Genomic DNA, 23827 nt, shown 5'->3' with positions numbered 1-23827 from the left:
ACAGGGGCTGGGACGGCCCAAGAAATTTCCCCAGAGGTCAGATCTCAGCCCAGCTCTGACCCTGGCCTTGGCTCTGCTCAGCCCCCGGCCTGGTGCTCACGGCCCTTCAGGACAGCCCCTCAGGGACGGGGAGCCACCATGGCCGGTGTGACCCAAGGAATGGAGTTCTGTGGGGCAGCTGATTAGCCTAGCATTCAAGATGCTGGTGCCCCCACCGGAGTGCCTGGCTGCCCTTCCCGAGTCTGGCTCCCGACTCCAGCTTCCTGCTACTACAGACCTGGAGGCAACGCTGACGCCTCAGGTAACGGCCCTGACGCCCACGTGGGAGACAGGGAGTGTCCCAGCCCCGGCCACTGCAGCCATCTGGGGAGTAAACCAGCAGGTGGGAGCTCTTTTTTTTTTTTTTTTTTTTTGACAGGCAGAGTTAGTGAGAGAGAGACAGAGAGAAAGGTCTTCCTTCCATTGGTTCACCCCCCAAATGGCCACTGCGGCCGCTGTACTGCACTGATCCAAAGCCAGGAGCCAGGTGCTTCCTCCTGGTCTCCCATGGGGTGCAGGCCCAAGCACCTGGGCCATCCTCCACTGCTCTCCCTGGCCACAGCAGAGAGCTGGCCTGGAAGAGGGGCAACCAGGACAGAACCTGGCGCCCCAACCGGGACCAGAACCCGGAGTACTGGCACCACAGGTGGAGGATTAGCCTAGTGAGCCGTGGCGCCGGCGATGGGAGCTCATTTTGCCCACTGCTTCCCTGCCTCTCAGACAAAACTACCCAGCCCGGTGTCTGCTGCCTGGGACGGCACAGCTGCGAGGACCAGCCCCGCTCCCGCTGAACATGCCCCTGAAACAGAGGGCAGCAGTCCTCCACCAACTGCCCTGGGCTGCTTCCCGCCCCCTGGCCTTTGCGCACGCCGCGGCCCCTGCCTGCTTGCCTGACACAGCTCAGCTCTCACTTGGAACTGGTAGAGCCTTGAAGGGCCCCCCTCCCACCCACCTCCTAAATGAGGTGAGGTGAAACCACACTGGTGATGCCCCCGGCGGCTTCTGGAGGCCCTGGGGCAAAGGGGAGGCCCCTGGAGAGCAGCACACCTCCCGGGCGTCCAGGCCTCCAGGCCTCCAGCCCACGGTCCACGGCGGGAGGACCGGGTGGCAGGACAGGCTCCCTGGGCTGCGGCACCATCAGATTCTCAGCTCCCTGCTCTCCCACACGGGCGGTGGGGCCGGGGAGAACAGGCAGAGCCCTGCCCCCCCAGATCGCTGGCGGAGGGGCCGTCTCCTCCTGGCCCCACGGGGGAGAGGAGACAGGCGTGGGGGACTCCTGTGTGCCAAGGGGCAGGTGCTGCAAACCAAGTCGTCTTTATTAAGCCCACCTCCCGTGTGCGTGTGCACATGTGCGTGTATGTACGTGTGTGCGCGTGTGCCCCGCACTCTTCAGGCCTGGGGCACCACCCCGTAGAGCTGGTGCGGAAGCAGCCTCTGCTTCTCGTTGCAACTGTAGATCCAGCGGGGGCGGACGAAGGCCAGGGATGGGTTGTCCATCAGGGCCTGCGGGTGGGAGAGGGGGAGGGTGGGGTTCCGGAAGGGAGGGCTGCAGGACGACGAGGCCCCCCTTGTCTGCCCCTCTAGGACTCACCTCCTCAAAGCTGGGGTCCCACTCCTGTGCCGTGATCACGAACTGCACGCGGTCGCTCATGTAGTCCTCCAGCTCCCTGGCGGGCGGGGGAGAGGCTGTGGGGGGGGCCGGGAGCCGCGGGCTCCTCCTCCCACCCTCTGCCCCCTGCTGGCGGAGCCCGCGTTCTCCCAGGGGCCAGTGCGGCCGGTCAGTGACAGCGGCCCCTTCAGAGCAGAGGACAGGGAAGCACCGCACGCAGGACTGCAGCTGTGGACAGCGCGGGCCCTGCGCTCCACGGCTCGCGCCCCCTGTGGACTACGGCCCTCCCCCCTCCCCAGCATCTTCCTCCCACCACGACCCTGCGCCCTCCCACCCTCTGGAGACTGACCCGTTGAAGGCGGTGACGTATCGGATGAGCTTGCGCCGCTCGTCCCCGGGGAACTCCCCATACAGGAAGAAGTGTTTGCCCTGGAAGAAGTCTGCCAGAGGCGGAGAAGAGGCAGCGTGAGCCCCCGCCCCCGCCAGTGCCACGACACCGGCCAGGAGCGAGAGAACGCTGGGCCCAAACGGGGCGGCAGGCAGTGGTGCCCAGCCCAACAGCGCCCCCGGAGGCTGCGGGTTTGCTTCTCTGCTTGGAGGGAGGCGCGATCCCGGGCCCCTGCTGGCGAGCCCAGAGCCACGCTGCACCCACCGCTGGGGCTCCCTCCTCCCCAGGCAGCGTCCTCTCGCCCACCCCCGGGTGGCTTCCTTCCTCTCCCATTCCCGTGACTTCCCAGGCCACCGACTGATGCTAGCTGGGGGCTCTGGAGAATCAGAGTACAGCCCACCCCGCACCCATGAGGAGCCAGCTGCCAAGTTTGCTCAGTGGCCCGGGCCTCCCCTCCACCCAGGGGGCTCTGGCTCCTGCCCCCGCCACACCCGTGGCCACTGGTCCAGGATGATGACTAGTGTTAAAGTGAACAGGCATGCCCACCGAGGTTCCAATGGACAGCGGTGCCCGTGCCCCCCCCACCCCTGACAGGTGCACCTGCAGGGGGTGGGTGAAGCACCAGCCCAGGCGGCCACTCACCTGGGGGACATGTCCAAGGGGTCACCCCTGGCACTGGGCTTGGAGGGGAGGAGGCAGAGGGGGTGGGGAAAAAGGGGATGTCACGGGAAGCCGCAGGGACAGGTAAGAGGCCTGGAGGCGGCCGAGGAGGAAGAGGGAGCCAGCAGTGAAGTGACCCCCGGACTGGCTGGGCCGGGTCAAGGCAAGAACGGACGGCACCGGCCCACAGCAGGGATGGAGGGAGCCCCACCTGGGAGCTCGGGGACCGGCAGGTCGGGCGGCTCCGGCTCATCCTCGTTGTCCGTGTTCTCGTCAGTGGAGCCTGCGTACGGGTCCTCGCCGTTCTCGCCCTGGTCAGGGGGCCGCCTTTGGTCCTTCTGCTCCGCCACCCTGGGGAAGCCGAGGGGGTGCGGGTGAGCAGGTGGGGCAGATGCCCCGCAGCCCTGGAGCCCGGCCCTGACCCCAGCCCGGCCCTACCTCCTCAGCTCGTCCTCCGTGTCCCCAGAATCCTCGGCCCCATCGTCTTGTCCTGCGAGTGGGAGTCGGTGAGTGCCAGGAGGTGCTGTGTCTTCTGCAAGGCTGGAGCCCTCTCCCCACCTCGCCGCCTGGCATCTGGTGACCCGCCACCCACCCCCCAGACCCCTCTCCCCTTACACGCGGGAGTCTGATCTCCAGCCCTCCTCCCTCGGACCCAGGGGCCCCGGCCCCAGCCCTCCTCCCTCGGACTCTGACCTGACGGCTCCCCCTCAGTGTCTGTGTCATCCTGGGGAGCGGGTGAGGCTGCTTTGGTCTCTTTGGGGGTTGGAGGCCTCTGGGGTGAGCTGGGTCCAGCTGCCTGAGGGGGCCTGGCTTTGGTCTGGGGACGCTGAGGAAGGAGGGGCAGTGTGGGTATGTGGGGGGGGGGCGGGGAGTTGGGGCAACCACGTAACTCCCTGTCCCCCTCCCCACTGGCAGGGCCTTGGTCAAACCTTCCGGGGAAGCCTGGGGGCTTCGTCCCCGCTGCCGCCGCTGTGAGAGCCACCCTCGTCCTCGCTGCTGGAGCTGGGTCCTGCCATGAGGTACCTGGGGGCGGGATGTGGAGTCCGGAGGGAGGCATGAGGCCGCTGGGGTGGCAGGAGCCCCGCATCCGGCAGGTGCTCGGGACCTCTTTCCTGGCCTGCCCGTTCCACAGACCCCTGCCGGCCCAGCTGCCCATCCAGGCCCTGGGCGTCCTCCCTCGCCTCCCTCCTCGTCCCATTTTAGAAAGGGAAAACCAGGCAGAAATCACTTTCCCTCTGGGAGCCAAAGTCAGCTTCTCCTGAGGACTCCTGCCAGCAGACACTTCAAAGACACACGCCGAACTCCCGGCTCCCCAGGGTGCGGGCTCACACCCGCGGCACCTGCCCGCCTGTGGCAGTGTGTTCAGCGTGTGACAAACGTGGGGTCGTCCCTGGCCCTCAGCGGGCATCATTTCCAGCTCCACTTTAGAGGTGAGGAAGCCGGGGCACTGAGAGACGGCCAAAGCAGGTGGCAGCAGACAACAGGCGGGCGGCTTCCTGGGTCACACAGGAAGAGCCTGCCACAGGCCTAGGTGGTTCCCAAGCTGGTGGCCACTGCGCAGGGAAGTCCTGCTCATTGCGACAAGTGGCTCCCGGGAGCAGCTGACTGGACCTTTTTCTTCCCGGTGCTTTGTATGCAAAGATTTTAAAAGTTTTAAGATTTATTTTCATTTTATTTGAGAGAGGGAGGGATCTTCCATTGCTGGTCAGCTCCCCAAATGCCCATACCAGCCAGGGCTGGTCCACGTGCAAAGTCAGGGACCCAGAACTCAATCCGGGTCTCCTATGTCAATGGCAGGGGCCCAGCTACCTGACCATCATCTGTGCTCCCAGGGGGCATCAGCAGGAAGCCGGATGGCAAGTGCAGCAGCCAGGACATGACCCAGGCACTTCGACATGGGATGCAGCCATCAAACACTTGTCCCTCGAAGTGTTTAAAAGCCCAATTTGTGATTGAAACAAGGGGAGCCACCCACCAGGAGTCACCCTTCGAGCAGTTGTTTTTCTTGAAATGTAAAGTGCAGGGCGCTGTTTTGCAGAGGTTAAGACACTAGGTAGGGGCGCAAAAGGTTAATCCTCTGCCTGCAGTGCCGGCATCCAATGTGGACAATGGTTCAAGTCCCGGCTTCTTTTCTTCCAATCCAGCTCTCTGCTGTGGCCTGGGAAAGCAGCAGAAGACGGCCCAAGTCCTTGGGCCCCTGCACCCACGTGGGAGGCCTGGAAGAAGCTCCTGGCTTCGAATCAGGTCAGCTCCGGCCATTGCAGCCATTTGGGAAGTGAACCAGTGGATGGAAGACCTCTCTCTGTGTGTCTCTCTCTCTCTCTCACTATCTATAACGCTACCTTTCAAATAAAGAAATAAAATATTTAAAAAAAAATTAAAAGACACTGGTGGTACACCTGCGCCTCCTGTGACGCCAGCTCCCTGCAGTGTGCGCCCTGGGAGGCAGCAGGTGACGGCACCAACACTTGGGTCCCCGCCACACACCTGGGAGCCCTGGCTGGAGTTCACCGCCCTGGACTTTGGCCTGGCCCAGCCCAGAAATAAACAGTGGGATGGGAGCTCTCTGTCTCTGTCTCTCTCTGCTTCTCAAATAAAAACTCCCACACACTCTGAGTGACACCAACAGGCCCCGGCGCCCCACCCTCCCACGCGGCTCCTCCAGCCAGCACTGTGGTTCCCTTTTCCCTCGGTGACCACCCCGCAGGTGGAGCTCCCCGGCCTCTGCCTGCCCTCTGCCTGTGTTCCCAGCTGACTTCCCCCCGGGTCCGGGCACTGCCCAGGAAGGGGAGGAGAGCACGTGTGTGCACATGGGGGTCTCACCTCCGGGAGGGCAGCCGCCGCCGCATGCGGTGACAGTCCAGCACCCACTCTTTACGCACGATGCGGCCTCCGAGGCCCAGGACCTGGCTGTACTTGGGGGTGTTGGCAAAGGCACAGCTGCAGGGGTAGAGTGGAGGGGTCTGTTAGGTGTGAGCCGAGGGGGAAAGGCGAGGGGGGGGACGCGAGAGGCAAGGAGGGAGGGAGAAAGAGACAGTGAGAGAAATGTGGGCGACACAGAGACAGAGATGGGAAACCACGGGAGAGATACAGACATCAGAGATGGAAGCTACAGACAGACAGTGAGAGCGTGCGTGCGAGGCAGAGGAGCAGAGCAGGGCGGGGGTGGGGGGAAGGGCGGGACACGCGCAGGAGGCGGCCTGGCCTACATGAGATGGGTGCTGTCCGGGGTCCAGTCTGGCCGGTACTTGGCCCCCAGCTCCAGGGCCTTGTCCCGCAGCTCCGAGCGGAAGGGGTTCTGGAAGCCACTCAGCACCACCACCACCCCTTGAAGGATCTTCCCCAGCTCCTGGGGGCCGGCTCGGGGGGCCCTGGGCTCGGCGCCTTCACCTTCATCCCGCGGCTTCCCCACCACTGCCCCCTGTGCTGCAGCAGGGACGGGGGCCACGGCCGGGGTACGGCTGGGAGCTGGCACTGTGGAAGCCGAAGTCGAGATACAGTCAGCACCACTGGGCTAAACCTCTAGCCCCTCCTCTCAGACCCAGGGCCCTGGTCCCAGCCCCTCCTCCCTCAGACCTAGGAGTGCAGGCCCCCAGCCCTCCTCCCTCAGACCCAGGGGTCCAGACCTCAGCCCCTCCTCCCTCAGACCCAGGGTCCAGGCCCCGCCCCTCCTCCCTCAGACCTAGGAGTGCAGGACCCCAGCCCTCCTCCCTCAGACCCAGGGGTCCAGACCTCAGCCCCTCCTCCCTCAGACCCGGGGTCCAGGCCCCAGCCTCTCCTCCCTCAGACCCAGGGGTGCAGACCTCAGCCCCTCCTCCCTCAGACCCGGGGTCCAGGCCCCCAGCCCCTCCTCCCTCAGACCCAGGGCCCAACCCCAGCCCCTCCTCCCTCAGACCCAGGGTCCAGGCCCCAGCCCCTCCTCCCTCAGACCCAGGGTCCAGGCCCCCAGCCCCTCCTCCCTCAGACCCAGGGGTCCAGACCTCAGCCCCTCCTCCCTCAGACCCGGGGTCCAGGCCCCAGCCTCTCCTCCCTCAGACCCAGGGGTCCAGACCTCAGCCCCTCCTCCCTCAGACCCGGGGTCCAGGCCCCAGCCTCTCCTCCCTCAGACCCAGGGGTGCAGACCTCAGCCCCTCCTCCCTCAGACCCGGGGTCCAGGCCCCCAGCCCCTCCTCCCTCAGACCCAGGGCCCAACCCCAGCCCCTCCTCCCTCAGACCCAGGGTCCAGGCCCCAGCCCCTCCTCCCTCAGACCCAGGGTCCAGGCCCCCAGCCCCTCCTCCCTCAGACCCAGGGGTCCAGACCTCAGCCCCTCCTCCCTCAGACCCAGGGGTCCAGGCCCCAGCCTCTCCTCCCTCAGACCCAGGGATCCAGGCCCCGCCCCTCTTCCCTCAGACCCAGGGGTCCAGGCCCCCAGCCCCTCCTCCCTCAGACCCAGGGGTCCAGGCCCCCAGCCCCTCCTCCCTCAGACCCAGGGGTCCAGGCCCCCAGCCCCTCCTCCCTCAGACCCAGGGGTCCAGGCCCCTAGCCCCTCCTCCCTCAGACCCAGGGCCCAGGCTCCCAGACCCTCCTCCCTCAGACCTAGGAGTGCAGGCCCCCACCCCTCCTCCCTCAGACCCAGGCCTAGGCCCACCCATCTTCCGCGAGGACTAAGCGGCACAGGCCCCAGGGGCCGAGGGTCAGCGTGCTCACGTTTGGGTTTCTTGCCAGCCAGGGCTGAGAGCTGGGCCGGCCGCTTGCTGGGGGCCTTCCGCTCCTCTTGACTCAAATCCAGCTTCCTCTTCCCCTTGGGAGACTCCTGAGGCTGCGGGCGAGGACGGGTGAGGCCTCGGCTGCTTTCCTCCTCCACCCACCCAGGCCGGCGCTCTCACCTTGGAGACGGGAGAGGCCGAGGCGGCGGCACTGGAGGCCTGGAGGGTGGCAGCTGCGTAGCTGGGGCCTGCCGGGTCCCTGGCTGTGGCTACGGAGGGAGAAGTGGGGCATCCAGGAGAGGCCCTCAGCTGAGACCCCCGACCCCCAGCTCCCACCTGAGGGACCCAGCGGTGACCCAGGAGTCCCGGCCCCCGGCCCTCCTCCCCGGCTGCGCACTCACTGGGGGACGTCTTGTTGATCCGGTTGAAGAAGAGAGCCCCGGGTCTCAGGGCGCTGGCGCCTTCGTCTTCCTCCTTCACGCGGAACTGGCCCAGCTTGGTCACTGTCCCCTTCTAAGGCCCCACGAGGTCAGTGCCGCGGGGGGGGGGGGGGGGGGCAGTTGGCGGGCGGGGTGAAGAGGCGGGGCCGAGGCTCTGGGGGTGTGGGTGGGCTTACCTGGGCCGGGACCTCCGCTTCATCTTTGTCTGGGGGGCTGTGGAACCGCACAAAGCTCAGGCCGTAGGGGGCGTCCTGGGGGGGGGGGCGGTGGGAGTCAGGGCCTCTGGCCCAGGGGCCTGGACACTTGTGGAAGCCCCTTTATGGCCCTTTCCCTCTTCGGGGCCACACGTGGAGGAGGGGGCCAACGGCGACAGCAGCAGCATGAAGCTGTGACCAAAGCCAGGCTCGTGCCAAGTCCCCCACGTGCACCAGTCCCTGCGGCCCTGGCTGTGACACAAGCCGGCCAGCTCCGAGTGAGCCCTGCCACCCCCACCCCCACCCGGGCGCACGCTGCATCACAGAACGCTGGACGCAGAGCCTGAAGCAGAGGGCCTGGCTCCCTCCGCTGGGGGCGCCATCACAAACCCGGAGCTCGAGCTACCAGGGCTGAGCGTCCCTCACCTACAGCCACCCTGCTAGGATCAGGAGAGGCCCAGGGAGGGCAGTGCACTTGCCCGAGATCACAGGTCTCGTGGCTTTAACTACTAGGCCTGCTCTCCTGGACCACCCCATGTCCCGGCCCTCCCCTCCACGTCCCCTCCGAGACACCACGGTCCACAGCGCCTGTGCGTCCTCTGGAAACTGAGCTCACGTCATGGAGAGCATTCAAACCCACTGCAGGGGTGCAGGGCCCAGCCTCCCCAAACCCCACGGGGACCTCAGCTGGCCAGGCCCCCCCGGCCCCTGGGACAAGCACTGGCGCTCAGCCCAGTCCCCCCGGCCAGGCCCCGCCCCGGGCACCTTGCTGTAGGGCTGGCTGCAGACGATCCTGACGCGGTCCCAGCGCTTCTCGGCTGCTGCCCGGACCAGCTTGTCAGGCCCGAACATGCGAACCCGGTTGGGGTTTGAGCCGCTGCGGCTCTCGGAAGGGGACATGAAAGACGACGTGACCAGAAGGACCTGGGTGGGAGACGGCACCGTGAACGGGAAGCAGGAATGGCCGGTTCAGGTGACTCCTCCGGGGCTGGGGCCGCCGGAATCAGCTCCAGCTCCAATAATTCTGAGTCTGGGCCTCCAGGGAGGGCTCCTGCTGTCCTCGCGATCCGAAAGCTTCCGTGGGGTCCCCCACACGGGGCGGCACAGGGGCTCCAGGTGCTAAGGAACGCTCACTGCCCAGAGCACCCCCAGTGACCAGCACAAGCCCCACACCTCTGGGACAGGCGGGCTGAGTCCCCGGAAGAGCCCGCAATGGGAGAGCAGCCCCTGATGGGGAGCATGGCACCCGTTACTAAGCGATGGTCCCTCTGGGCAAGCTCAGCGCCACGCTATGGACTGGGGCTGCGCAGGGACAGTGCAGCTTCGCCCGTTGCGCCTCGTCGGGCTCTGCCAACAGGGGGAGCCAGAGAGACAGGCAGCGAGCGGCTGAGGTGGGACTGCCGGTGCCCCTGGCCTTTTGCAGAACCTGTGAGCTTCAGCCCAGCTCGCTGCAGTTCCTTCCCCGGGCAGCAGGTGCACCCCGTCTGCCGGCCTCACTGCGCCCTGAGTTTCAGCTCCAGTCTCCCCCACCCCCCAGCTTCTACTCCTCTAGCTGTCCTGTGACTCCAATCTCTTTTGTTCCCACAACCCTAGGGTGCTCCCTGCCCCTGCTTCTTCACCACTTGGGCCATCTTCTGAGGCTTTCCCAGGCCATTAGCAGGGAGCTGGGTCGGAAGCGGAGCAGCTGGGACACAAACTGGAGCCCCTAGGGGATGCCGGCGCTGCAGGCAGCGGCCTCACCACAGTTAAATTCTCTCTGGCAGAAGAACTCGGTGGGGTTGGGTCTCCTGGCAGGATCCTGCCCGCCAGTGCAGCACCGACGCTGGTCGTCTGCCCAGGACACAAGGCCTGGGCTCTGGTCCATCTTGGAGCCCACCACCACGCTGCACAGCGCCGGGGCCCGTCTGTCTCACCCGCAGCTCTGAGGCCCAGCAGAGGAGGGAGGAGACATTCCCTCTGCAGAATTCCTAACCACAAGCCCACACGCTTAGGGATCTGGAGTAAAAATTCATACTAACCATCTGCACTGGAAAACGCGAGCTGAAAACATTACGTGGTCGCCAAAGCTCAGGGAGCCGCTCCGCGAATTTGGGGGCAGGAAGAACACGTCGAGTCTGCAGAAGGAGCTTCCCTCCCTACAGTGCCCACGTCCACCTCACGCCTGGCTCGTGGCGATGGCAGCAGTGCCGGCCCCAGCTGTGCCCTCCCTCCTCTCTATCGACCCCAGCTGTGCCCTCCCTCCTCTGCTGTCCTGACTCTCCTGTCCAGCTACCTCCAGCCTCACGGTGAAACCCGAGCGTGACAAGCCCCGAGTCCTGCCTGCAAGTTGTAACAGGAACCTGAGACTCCAGCAGAATTTCAATGAAAACCCAGACAGAAGAGGAGCCTCTGCTACAGGGTTTCCAGCCCTGACCCCACCGGTCCACCTGCCGAGACAGACAGAGGCCGCTAAACACGCACACACCACACACGGTACAACTGGAGCTTAAAATGGACTTATTCTGCTTTTGTCATCAAAAATTGAATTCCAAGGGGCTGGCGCTGTGGCATAGTGGGCTAAACCTCTGCCTGTGGCACTGGCATCCTATATGGCCCTGGTTCGTGTCCTGGCTGCTCCTCTTCTGATCCAGCTCTCTGCTACGGCCTGAGAAAGCAGTGGATGGGCCAAGTGCTTGGATCCTGCATCCATGTGGGAGACCCGGAAGAAGAGCCTGGCTCCTGGTTTCAGCCCAGCCCAGCTCCAGCCATTGTGGCCATCTGAGGAGTGAACGAGAAGATGGAAGACCTTCCTCTCTGTTCTGTCCCTCTCCCTGTCTGTAATTCTCTCTCAAATAAAGAAATCTTAAAAAAAAAAAAAACAGCAGAAGAAGAATTCCAAGGGGCTGGCACTGTGCTGCAGCGGGTTAGGCCACCACTTGCAATGCCGGCATCCCATCCGGGTACTGCTTCAAACCCCAGCTGCTCCACTTCTGATCCTGAAGATGACGGCTCAAGTGCTGGGGCCCCCGCCCCCCATGTGGGAGACCTGGATAGAGTTCCAGGCTCCTGGCTTTGGCCTGGGCCAGCCCTGCCATCACGGCCATTTGGGAAGCAAATCAGCAGATGGAAAATAGCGCGCTCTCTCCCCCTCTCTATGGAAACTCTAACTTTCAAATAAAATAAATCCTAAAAAACCAAAACAAAACCCTGCTGGGCGCCCACATTCCGTATCAGAGTGCCTGCTCTGCTCCCAGCCCGGCTCCTGCTGAGGTGCCCAGGGAGGCAGCAAATGACGGCTCCAGAAGTCAGCTCTCTACCCGCCAGGGAGGCCCGGGAATGCTTCTGCCTGGCCCAGCGCCGGCTGCTGCAGGCAACTAGGGGTAAGCCAGCAGATGGAAGACCTCTGCCGCTGTCTTTCTGCCTCTCAAACAAAACGAAATTTTAAAGCAAAGAAAAACTATTTGAAAATTGAACAACAAAAAAGAATTAGGAAGTGAATTTAGCAAAATCAGAAGATACAAAATCAATATACAAAAATCGATCGTCCACCGCACCGAGAGCCCGGTGTCATTTCTCTGGTATCCTGGTGCAAAGTATGTGAGCAGCATTTAGTCTCGGGGAAACGGCGGGCGTCTTGTGCACTCCGCGGCGCTTGGCACAAGGGCTGACCTCTGCTCTTCACAGACGTCAGCGACGCCACGCACAGAGTCACAGGAACGGTTCCTGGCGGAAGGCAAACAAGGCACTGGGACAGAGCCACGCAACGAACGACTCGGAACTCTCTGTTGCCATAAAGAACGTTATCGGACAAAGAGAGAAATCTTTGTGGGGTCTGAGGACGAGATGATTATGGGATGGCACCAGTACTGATCTAATTCTGATAATCACACTGAGGCCAGTGACCGGCAGTGTGTGGAGTAAATGGGCAGCACCTACATGGGGGGTTACTCTCAGTTCAGAAAAAAGCACACGTGAACTTGGGGGAATCTTTTTTTTTTTTTTTTAAAGATGTATTTATTTGAAAGGCAGAGTTAGAGAGAGAGGGAGAGAGAGAGACAGAGAAATCTTCCATCCTTGGTTCACTCCCCAGATGGCTGCAAAAGCCAAGACTGGGCCAGGCCAAGGCCAGGAGCCTGGAACTCCATCCAGGTCTCCCATGAGGGTGCAGGGGCCCAAGCGCTTGGGGCATCTTCTGCTGCTTTCCCAGGTGCATTAGCAGGGAGCTGGATCGGAAGTGGAGCAGCCGGGACTTGAAGCTACACTCATAGGAGACGCTGGTGATGCAGGTAGAGGCGTGACCCACTGTGCCACAGTGCCAGCCCCACTTTGGGGAGTCTAAATGGGGATTCTTTGTACCACTTCTGCAATTTTTCTAAAATAAATAAGTAGTCATTGATAATCTGATTTTATAAATTATATGGAAATAAATGCAAAGGATTCAAAATAGCCAAGAGAATCCTAAACAAAACTGGTGTTTGAAGTCCGACGCTGGGTAACTGCAGGATTTTCTTTAACTACTGAGACACCGTGGCATTATCACAACAGAGTACGCAAGGGGCTGGCGCTGTGGCACAGCTGGTTAAAGCCCCGGCCTGCAGTGCCGGCATCCCATATGGGTGCCAGTTTGAGTCCTGGCTGCTCCACTTCTGATCCAGATTCTGTATGGCCTGGGATAGTAGAAGATGGCTCAGGTCCTTGGGCCCCTGCACCTGCGTGGGAGACCCGGAAGAGGCTCCTGGCTCTTGGCTTTGAATCAGCTCAACTCTGGCCGTTGTGGTCATTTTGGGAGTGAACGAGCAGAAAGAAGACCTCTCTCTCTCTCTCTCTCTTTCTGGCTCTACCTCTCTCTGTAACTCTTTCAAATTTATAAAATAAATCTTAAAAAAAAAAAAAAAAAGAGTATGCAAACGAACTAAGGCACAAATCCAGCTGGGTTGTGGCACAGCAGGATGCCAGCATCCCATGTCAGAAGAGCAGTTCAGGGGCCGGCGCTGTGCTGCAGCGGGTAAAGCCGCCGCCTGCAGGGCCAGCATCCAATATGGGTGCCGGTTCGAGTCCCAGCCACTCCACTTTCAATCCAGCTCTCTGCTGTGGCCTTGGAAAGCAATGGAAGATGGCCCAAGTCCTTAGGCCCCTATACCCACATGGGAGACCGGGAAGAAGTTCCTGGCTCCTGGCTTCAGATCGGCACAGCTCCAGCTTTTGCGGTCAATTGGGGAGTGACCAGTGGATGGAAGACCTCTCTCTCTCTCTCTCTGCCTCTCCTTCTCTTTTTGTGTAACTCTGACTTTCAAGTAAATAAATAAACAAATAAACAATAACTAAAAAAAAACCCAGCAGTTCAAATCCCACTGCTCTGCTCCGCTCCAGCTCCCTGCTAATGCACCTGGGAAGGCAGCTCAGGTGCTTGGGCCCCTGACGGAATTCCTGGCTCTGGCTGGGCCCAGCCAGGGCTGTTGCAACCATTTGGAGAGTGAACCACCAGATCTCTCTCTCTCTGACTCTGTATTAATAAATCTTCAAAATAAATTCACAGAAGAGCTGCAGGCATTCTTCCTGTTAACATTTTCCACGTAACAGCGACTTGACAGGGGCCTTGCCTCCCTGGGGCTGGGAAGCAGCTTTGCTCCGAGACGCGGGGCTGGCAGCTGTCTGTTGTTGATCTCTCTGCAGGCAGCATCTCCCCCGCACGCGGGCCATTGTCTGGGGGCGGTGATCAGGTGTGAGTCGCCTCCGCCCAGGTGTCCCCTCGCGGGCCTGCTTACCTCGTAGTCTTGCTCGCCGGCTCCTGTGGCTGAGCTGCCCACGAGCACCTCCACAAAGGCCGAGCCATCGTTGCCGATGTCCACGCTGTGTATCTGCTCCTCCTTCTCAAACTGCAGCCGGGGAGAAAGGCCGCGGTCAGTGCCTGCTCTGCCCTGGGACTCGCTCTGGGACCCTGCGGGGTGACTGCCCTCTGGGCCACCAGGGCTGCAGGAAAGACCCCTGTGCCGGTGGGGCCAGGCCTGGGAGGGGCCACAGTGTCCCCTGCACACAGCACAGGCACGCACAGGGCGGGAGCTGGAACAGCTTCCCTGAGCAAATCCGTGCACCCCCAGCCCAGCACACCTGCTTCTCCAGCCTCTCCAGCCTCTGCTGGGGCCACTGATCCCACCCCACCAGGGGCGCAGAGCCCACGCCACCAGGTCCTGACCCACCCCACCAGGGGCACGGAGCCCACGCCACCAAGTGCACTGATCCCACCCCACCAGGTCCACTGATCCCATGCCACCAGGTCCTGATCCCACACCACCAGGTCCTCATCACACGCCACCAGGGTCACAGAGCCCACGCCACCAGGTCCACTGATCCCACGCCACCAGGTCCTGACCCACCCCACCAGGTCCTGATCCCACACCCCCAGGTCCTGATCCCACACCCCCAGGTCCTGATCCCATGCCACCAGGTCCTGATCCCACGCCACCAGTGCACTGATCCCGCACCCCCAGGGCACTGATCCCACCCCACCAGGTCCTGATCCCACACCCCCAGGGCACGAATCCCATGCCACCAGGTCTACTGACTCTCAGGCACTGCTGCTACGCAGGAGGGAGACGCTGGACTTGGGTCACCATCAGTCCTGTGTTTCCCAGCTGTGTGCCCGGGGTAACAGGGCCCCTCAGAGCAGCAGGCTCCTCACGGTGACAGCCCTCCTCCCTTCTGCAGGGAGTCAAGGAGGCACGGATCGACCACCCTCCAAGGGCGCTGCTCCGTGGGGCAGGAGTGCAGTCGCCTCCAGTTCACATCCCAGGGAAGGTGGCCAGGGAGCGGGGGCTTCACTGCTGGTGAGGGCGAAGCCGGCTAGAAGGCACTGGGCTCCCCTGTCACCCAACGTCACCCCAGTGCCGCGCCACCGTGGGAGTGGTGCCCAGGAAAAGGGCTGCCCACAGCTCAGCCCAGCTAGCCTCCCGCGGCTCCCAGGACAGCGTGCGGCTCCCTGGTGTGCCCAACACCGAGGACAGCGTCTGACCCTTGCCAACTCAGCCTTCTGAACAGCCCTGAACAGCAGTTTCATTGCCGTGCCTGGACCTCAGTTTCTTAGCCTGTGCGGTGGGGCCAGCGACAATGTGTGCTTCAGCCAGCGGCTGGGAGAGGCAGACAGGAACGCACGTGGTGCCGGGCGCAGGACGAACGCCTGACGGCATCAGCTGCAACCCCACGTGACAGCGCCGACGGGCCCACCATGCCCATCCGCCATGGGAGCAAACGCCACTGAGTGGTCTCGCCAGATGAAAAACCATGGCCTGGGCGGGGCTGAGCCCCGTGGGGGGTCTAGGGCAGAATCTGCTTCCTGCCTCCTCCCGCAGCCAGCGTCACCTGCACCCCTTGGCTTGAGAGCCCTCCTCCACCCTGCCACCTCTGCTCCCGTCATCACCGCTCTCGCTTCAGCCCCAGCCCTCCTGCCTTCCTCTACCCCCCTGGGGGATGCTGGGACGGCATGGGGCTCACTGCTGGCAGGGCACGGGGCTCACTGCTGGCAGGGCACGGGGCTCACTGCTGGGATGGCACGGGGCTCACTGCTGGGATGGCCAGGGCTCACTGCTGGGACGGCACGGGGCTCGCTGCTGGGACGGCACGGGGCTCGCTGCTGGGACGGCACGGGGCTCGCTGCTGGGACGGCACGGGGCTCGCTGCTGGGACGGCACGGGGCTCGCTGCTGGCAGGGCACGTGGCTCGCTGCTGGCAGGGCACGTGGCTCACTGCTGGGATGGCCGGGGCTCACTGTGGCTGGGACGGCACGGGGCTCACTGTTGCTGGGATGGCCGGGGCTCACTGTGGCTGGGACGGCACGGGGCTCACTGTTGCTGGGATGGCCGGGGCTCACTGTGGCTGGGACGGCACGGGGCTCACTGCTGGGACGGCACGGGGCTCGCTGCTGGGACGGCACGGGGCTCGCTGCTGGGACGGCACGGGGCTCACTGCTGGGATGGCCGGGGCTCACTGTGGCTGGGACGGCACGGGGCTCACTGCTGGGATGGCACGGGGCTCGCTGCTGGGACGGCACGGGGCTCACTGCTGGGATGGCCAGGGCTCACTGCTGGGATGGCCAGGGCTCACTGTTGCTGGGATGGCCGGGGCTCACTGCTGGGATGGCCGGGGCTCACTGCTGGGACGGCACGGGGCTCACTGCTGGGACGGCACGGGGCTCACTGCTGGGATGGTATGGCATCACCCTCCTACCACCTTCCTCATGCTGGCAACCCCCTCGGGCCGTCAAAGCACCATGGACAACTTCTGTGCGTCTGCCGCTCTTGGCGAAGCACTTCCTGGCCAGGCCTGACCAGACACCCACAGCAGGCCAGCGCAAGGCTGTGCTGCCACCTGCTTTCCGGGGCGGGGGGGGGGGTGGAAGCTGCGCTCGGACAGCCCGGTGAACACCTACACGCGGCCACGGCCAACGGCCAGCACGGCCACCCCTGACCGCCCACTCGAGGCACTGTCCCATGCAAACACCCGCCCCGCCCAAGGTAGAGCCCAGCACCTCCCTCTTCCCTGACACAGAGCTCGGCTCCAGGTCTGGGAGGACGCAGACCTGTGTGTGTTTAAGGGAATGATTTGCATTCCAAGTGGGACTACGTCTGTACTGGTAACTCTTGGTGCTTTCTCTTGATGAGGAGGAGAGTTTCTGACAAAATGCCTAACAGGGCAGGCGTTTGCCACAGCAGTAGGTCGCCACCTGGAGCCCCCACCCTCGGTGCGAGTGCCTGGTGCAAGTCCTGGTTCCCTTTCTGATCCAGCTTCCTGGGAGGCCACAGCTGATGACTCAGCTACCTGGGTCCCTGCCACCCACATGGGAGACCCAGGTTGAATTCCAGGCTCCAGGCTTCACCCTGGTCCAACCTTGGCTGCTGGGGACTCTCTATCTCTCTCTGACTTTCAGATAAATAAAATGAAAATTTCAGACAAATAAAATGAAAATTAAAATGTTAAAAAAATTTTCAGGGGCCGGTGCTGTGGCATAGTGGATAAAGCCCCCACCTGCGGCACCAGCATCCCACATGGGCTCCAGTTCGAGTCCCGGCTGCTCCACTTCTGATCCAGCTCTCTGCTATGGCCTGGGAAAGCAGTAGAAGATGGCCCAAGTGCTTGGGCCCCTGCACCCACGTGGGAGACCCGGAAGAAGCTCCTGGCTCCTGGCTTTGAATCGGTGCAGCTCCAGCCACTGTGGCCAACTGGGGAGTGAACCAGCGGAAGGAAGACCTCTCTCTACCTCTCCTTCTCTCACTCTGTAACTCTGACTTTCAAATAAATAAATCTTTTTTTTTTTTTTTTTTGACAGGCAGAGTGGACAGTGAGACAGAGAGACAGAGAGAAAGGTCTTCCTTTTGCCGTTGGTTCACCCCCCAAATGGCCGCCGTGGCTGGCGCGCTGTGGCCGGCGCACCGCGCTGATCCGATGGCAGGAGCCAGGTGCTTCTCCTGGTCTCCCACGGGGTGCAGGACCCAAGCACCTGGGCCATCCTCCACTGCACTCCCTGGCCACAGCAGAGAGCTGGCCTGGAAGAGGGGCAACCGGGAAAGAATCCGGCGCCCCGACTGGAACTAGAACCCGGTGTGCCGGTGCCGCTAGGTGGAGGATTAGCCTACTGAGCCGTGGCGCCGGCCAAATAAATAAATCTTAAAAATGTTTTTCAAAAATGTATACACAAGGGCAGTGTTTAGCCTAGCAGTCAGATACTGCTTGAGGCACCTGCATCCTGCATGGAGGACGTGAGTCCCATCCCCAGCGTTGGCTCCTGATCCCAGCTTCCTGCGAATACGCAGACCCTAGCTGCAGCAGGGATGGCGCAAGCACTTGGGTTCCCGCCATGCACTGGGAGACCTGGACTGGGTTCTCAGCTCCCAACTTCCGTCCTGCCTTGTACCAGCGGTTGTGAACACTTAGTGGGTGAACCAGAAGACGGGAGCTCTTACTCTTTCTCTCAGATAAAACACATTTCAGGCGGCCGGAGCTGTGGTGTAGTGGGCTAAGCCTCTGCCTGTGGTGCCGCCATCCCATATGGGCACCTACTTGTGCCCCAGCTGCTCCTCTTCCAATCCAGCCACCTGCTAATGCACCTGGGAAAACAGTGGGTGATGACCCAAGTGCTTGGACCCCTGCACCCACGTGAGAGACCTGGAGGAAGCTCCTGGTTCCTGGCTTCAGATAAGATTGGCCCAACTCTGGCTGTTGTGACCACTTGGGGAGTGAGCCAGCGGATGGAAGCCCTTTCTCTGTCTCTCCCTCTCTCTATAACTTTGCCTCTCAAATAAATAAATAATTTTTTTGACAGGCCGAGTTAGACAGTGAGAGAGAGACAGAGAGAAAGGTCTTCCTTCCATTGGTTCAACCCTGAAATGGCCGCTGTGGCCGGCACACCGTGCTGATCCAAAGCCAGGAGCCAGGCGCTTTTCCTGGTCTCCCATACGGGTGCAGGGCCCAAGCATTTGGGCCATCCTCCACTGCCCTCCTGGGCCACAGCAGAGAGCTGGACTAGAAGAGGAGCAACCGGGAAAGAATCCGGCGCCCCGACCGGACTAGAACCCGGGGTGCCGGCGCTGCAGGCGGAGGATTAGCCTAGTGAGCCGTGGTGCTGGCAATAAAATATTTTTTTAAAAAAGTACATTTCGGGGCCAGCGCAGCGGTGCACTAGGTTAATCCTCCACCTGTGGCGCCGCCATCCCATATGGGCGCCGGGTTCTAGTCCCGGTTGCCCCTCTTCCAGTCCAGCTCTCTGCTGTGGCCCGGGAAGGCAGTGGAGGTGGCCCAAGTGCTTGGGCACCTGAACCTGCGCGGGAGACCAGGAAGGAAACTCCTGCCTCCTGGCTTCAGATGGGCATAGCTCCAGCCGTGGCGGCCATTAGGGAGTGAACCAGTGGATGGAAGACCTCTCTCTGTCTCTCTCTCTCACTGTCTGTAACTCTACCTGTCAAATAAATAAATAAATAAATCTTAAAAAAATACATTTCAAGCAAACATTTTTACATGGAAGCAACCCAGATGTCCACCACCTTATTAATGGATCAACACTGCAAGACGTATTCTCAAAAGAATGAAGCGCTGATCCACATCGCACCATGGAGGAGCCCTGAAACACCACGCCGAGAGCCAGACACGAGACCAAAGAGAAGCTGATATGATAAGTTCAGAATAGGCAAATTAATACAGACAGAAAATAGATCGGTGAGTGCCAAGGGCAGCGGGGGGGGGGGGGGGGGGACAGGAAGTGACTACTTCACGGTTATGTGGCTTCTTTTGGGGGAGATGAAAACATTCGGCATCAGAGTAGAGACAGTCCCAGGACACTGTCAATCTACTAAAAACCACGGGCAGTGAGACTTCGGCCTCAAAGAAGCGACCTCCTGCTGAGGGTCAGCGCCAGGAGCGGGCAGTCACCTGCGCCGCGGCGGGAGCACCACCTGCCCGCGGGAGACACAGTCCTGAGACGGAACACACGGTGGGAACACAGGCGGCCGGCACGGTTCCTGAGGAATCTGTCCACATCCGGGAAACGCCCGTCATACACCACATAAAACGGGGGGGAGCTTTATGGAGTGACCACGGATCTCCCCAGTGCCCCGCCACAGAACAGGATGAACATGAGGCTTTTTATAACAAAGGGTTTGTGGAAGGCAGTGGATCAGTGGATGGAAGATGTCTCTCGGTCTCTGTCTCTCTCTGTAATTAACTCTTTTTTTTTTTTTTCAAAGATTTTTTTATTTATTTGAGAGGTAGCATTATAGACAGAGAGAGGGACAGAGAGAAAGGTCTTCCATCCGATGGTTCGCTTCCCAAATGGCCGCAAGCCAGAGCTGGGCCAAGTTGAAGCCAGGAGCTTCTTCCGGCTCTCCCATGCAGGTGCAGGGGCCCAAGGACTTGGGCCATCTTCTACTGCTTTCCCAGGCCACAGCAGAGAGCTGGATCGGAAGTGGAGCAGCCAGGACTTGAACCAGCGCCCCTATGGGATATTGGTGCCACAGGCAGAGGCTTCACCTACTGCACCACAGCACCGGCTCCCAACAAAAGAAATCTTTAAAAACGCAGATAAAACATAAGAGGGGAGGAAGAGTAGATATATGTGTGGGTATGTGTACAAGGATCCAGGAAGGCCACACAAAATACTGCCAACAATGGTGGCCCCAGGAGAGAACCAGGGAGCAGAGCGGGGAGAAAAGCAGCGTGCCGCGGGAGAGATTTTGCTTCCAGTAAATACCCTCTTGTACCTTTTGCATTCTAGCCATTTAAACAGTAAAGTTAACGGCAAACCATGCATGGATACACCCACCAACGGGCGAAACTAACCCACGTAATGCAGGGCAGGAGAAACCAGACACAGAAGAGAACACAGCACACGATCCCACTGGCATGACACTCAAAACCCGGGCTGGCGTTTTTGGTACAAAGGGCGAAGCCACTGCCTGCGATGCTGGCACCAACTACTGGGGCATAGGTTTGCGTCCCGGCTGCTCCACTTCCGATCCAGCTCCCTGTAATGGCCTGGGACAGCAGCAGCAGATGGCCCAAGTACTTGGACCCCTGCCACCCACATGAGAGACCCGGATGGAGTTTTGGGCCTCTGACTCCTGTCTGGCCCAGCCCCAGTCATTGCAGCAGATGGTTCACTCCCCAAATGGCCACACGGCTGGGACTGTGCCAGGCCAAAGCCAGGAGCCCAGAGCTTCCTCTGGGTCTCTCATGTCGGTGCAGGGGCCCAAGCACCTGGGTCCTCCTCTGCTGCTTTCCCAGGTCACATTAGCAGGGAGCTGGATCGGAGGTGGAGGAACCAGGACTCAAACAAGTGCCTATATGGGATGCTGGCATTGCAGCCACAACACCAGCACAGCAAGAAAGAGGGAGGGAGGGAGGGAGGGGGAGAGACAGAGAGAGAGAAAGGGAGGAAGAAAGAGAGAAAGAGAGAGAAAGAGAGAGAGCGAGCTTCCATTCCCTGGTTCACTCCCCAATTGGTCACAGTGGCTGGAGCTGAGCTGATTTGAAGCCAGGAGCCAGGAGCTTCGTCCAGGTCTCCCATGTGGGTGCAGGGGCCCAAGGATCTGGGCCATCTTCTACTGCTTTCCCAGGCCACAGCAGGTAGCTGGATGGGAGGTGGAGCAGCCAAGACTCAAAGCAGTGCACACATGCGATGCTGGCATTGCAGCCACGACGCCAGCCTCCCAGAAAAATAAAACAGCAAAATCAAAAAAGAGCCGTGTGCCACCTCGCTGCCAAATGTTTCTTCCAAAGAACACATGTCCAGTGATACACAGGAGTCGCCTCCGGACGGTGCCCCAGCCAGTCCCACCGGGCCAGGAGTGGCTGACAAAGAGGTTGGAAGTCCCTGCCTGGGAGCAGGTGAGGGGTTGGCAACACAGCCTCCTGTGGCTGCCACAAACAAGGTGTGTGGGACCGTCACGAGCGGAGGGCGGCGGCCCGGATTGCAACATCCAGGTGTTGCACAACACGGTTTGGAGGAGAAAAGGACGGGGGAGCAGAAAACCCACAGCGGAGTCTCCTGTGGTGGCTTATCAGTCTCTAGGGGAGGACCAAAGCCAGCCTGTGGTGAACTCAGAGTCACCCCAGGGGCTGGCCAACGCCAGACGTGACCAGGTTTTTCCGAAGGTCTCCGATGTGAACAAGTGAACAGCCCAATAACAAGAACAGGACTCCCTCCCCTTACACAAACAGCCACGTGTTGACAGAGCAGGTCCGCAGACGTTATGTCACCAACTGCCACAACAATGCTCGGCTCGCATGCCATTATCCGGGCGCACACATGAGAAAACAGGCTCCAGGATGGAGGCTGCTGCCCGAGGCCACAGCGTGCGTGCGTAAGAGGGAGCGCTGCGGAGCCGAGCCCGGGCCCCACGCTGCACCGTCAGCAGCCCGGATCTCCCGCAGTTCTCGGGCCAGCTGCACGACTTCCCTGGGCCTCCGTTTCCACACCTGTGAATTGGGGACAATAACAGACCCTAGGTCCTGGGGCTTCTTATGCAACGAGCTAACCCACGTGATGGGCACAGAGCAGGGACTGGCAGGTTGTAGCCCTGAGTGATGCTGGCTCTCATCGCTTTTCTTAGAGGAGGGACTTAGGAGATGCTTAAACTTCCGAAACCAGTCAGAAAATCCGGTAGGTGTGCCCTCAACTGCCATATATATATATATATATATATTTTTTTTTTTTTTTTTGACAGGCAGAGTGGACAGTGAGAGAGAGAGACAGAGAGAAAGGTCTTCCTTTTCCGTGGGTTCACCCTCCAATGGCCGCCGCGGCCGGCGCACCGCGCTGATCCGAAGTCAGGAGCCAGGTGCTTCTCCTGGTCTCCCATGGGGTGCAGGGCCCAAGCACTTGGGCCATCCTCCACTGCGCTCCCTGGCCACAGCAGAGAGCTGGCCTGGAAGAGGAGCAACCGGGACAGAATCCAGCGTCCCGACCGGGACTAGAACCCAGTGTGCCGGCGCCGCAAGGCGGAGGACTAGCCTAGTGAGCCGCTGCCCTCAGCCGCTTTTTAATTCGCAAGATCTCGTGACCCAAAACTTCTTCTGAACGATCGAGCAAGACAGAGACCAAGAACACGTTCCGTGTCCAACAGACTCACGGGAGCCTTGTCCCCGGCCCCGAGACCCCTCCACAAATACTATATTCAGAACCAAGGGACGCAATTCAAGATCACGGGCGCCAGTGTGTGCACGCTGAGCCCACCCACAAAGCTGCCAACCCGAGGCCTGGCCTGGTCCCTGCGCCCTGTGACAAGCGTCCCCACAGGCCTGCAGCTGGCCAAAGCGCACGCAGCCCTCGCCGCCCTCCCTCCCTTCGCCCCCCACGGGAATCCTGCAAGCGCCTCAGGTCGAACCACCCCTCCCGTGGGCGCCCTCTCCCCGCCCCCGCAAGGGCCCCCGGGGACCGCACTGCCCATTTTCCAGGCAAGCAAGCTGAGGCCCCGCTGGGCGAGCGGCTGGACCCGACGGACAGCCCGGGGCCCCCAGCAGAACCTTGGGCCCGCACGGAGGAGGCGGCGTCACCTGCAGGACCACGGAGATGGTCTTCTCCCCCGCCTTGGCGGCCCGCCATTTCCGATAAGTGTCGGCTTTGAGGAGGTTTTCCGCGCAGTGAGTCTGCAGGCGAGAGCCGGAGAGCGGGGTCAGGGGCCGCACGAGGCCGCGGCGAGCCCTCCCACGCCCACCGCGCCCCCAGGCTCCCGCACCCGCAGCTCCACGAGTGGGCTCTCCAAGGAGGCCCCCAAGTCCCCTCCTCCGCGCAAGTGCCCCACTCCCACCCCTCTCCGCAGCTCACCGTCCGCCTCCTGGAAAAACCCCCCTCCCCCACGTCCCGTCTTCAGATTTCCATGAAGTTCCTCTCGCCCCTCCAAAGTTCTGACAGCGTCCCCTCCCCCCTCCATTCCCTGCGACCCCTCCCCCGCCCCACGCCAGTCCCTCACCGAGTCCTGGCTGCTACAGGACACGACATGACGGAGGCGGATCTCCGGCATGTCAACGGCGCGGGCTTAGCCTGGCCGAAGGGATGAAGCGAGTCCGAGTTCGGGGGGCGTGAAGGGGTGCTCCCTGCGCGGGCTGAAGTGCGCACGCGCGCGAAGCTCGGGCCTTTCAAACCGCGGCGCGCGGGCGCTCGCGTCGACACCGCGCATGCCCAGTTGCACCGTTGCGCCGCGTTACCTAGCAACGAGCTTTCCCTCGGGCCCCACCCCTCTCGGGCCCTCACCACTCTCTAGTCCCGCCTCCTGATGACGTAGCCGCTCGGCTTTCTGAGCGCCTAGCAACAGGAGCGGCCTCTGGGATTGGTGCCTAGAAGACCTTCGCG

At 61.6% G+C, this 23827-nt stretch overlaps 1 protein-coding gene and 1 long non-coding RNA gene across 3 annotated transcripts; one reads left to right on the top strand and one right to left on the bottom strand.

The window, feature by feature from the left end:
- Positions 1-1337: 1337 nt before the first annotated feature.
- Positions 1338-23632, bottom strand: XRCC1 (X-ray repair cross complementing 1). 2 transcript variants are annotated; one of them, XM_051839086.3, is made up of 17 exons: positions 23448-23632; positions 23032-23124; positions 13761-13871; positions 8782-8940; positions 7999-8073; positions 7784-7895; positions 7563-7651; positions 7384-7495; positions 5906-6170; positions 5520-5636; positions 3626-3719; positions 3390-3522; positions 3135-3186; positions 2908-3047; positions 1998-2088; positions 1631-1706; positions 1338-1542 (listed from the first exon to the last, which is right to left on the bottom strand). In XM_051839086.3, exons 1-17 carry the CDS (start codon positions 23496-23498, stop codon positions 1429-1431), a joined length of 1884 nt encoding a protein of 627 aa, XP_051695046.2. In that variant the 5' UTR covers positions 23499-23632; the 3' UTR covers positions 1338-1428. The 2 variants fall into 2 exon arrangements, with proteins under 2 accessions (XP_051695046.2, XP_089175228.1); XM_089319102.1 differs by lacking the exon at positions 13761-13871.
- On the top strand, positions 3047-5073 carry LOC149120782 (uncharacterized). The gene is made up of 3 exons (XR_016224689.1): positions 3047-3202; positions 3612-4126; positions 4841-5073. It is a non-coding gene; the product is annotated as an uncharacterized LOC149120782 (long non-coding RNA).
- Positions 23633-23827: the final 195 nt, after the last annotated feature.

This window comes from Oryctolagus cuniculus, chromosome 18, assembly GCF_051225735.1.
Source record: "Oryctolagus cuniculus isolate XC-2025 breed Fujian yellow rabbit chromosome 18, ASM5122573v1, whole genome shotgun sequence".
Lineage (NCBI taxonomy): Eukaryota > Metazoa > Chordata > Mammalia > Lagomorpha > Leporidae > Oryctolagus > Oryctolagus cuniculus.
This window is presented reverse-complemented; position numbering and strand designations above follow the sequence as displayed.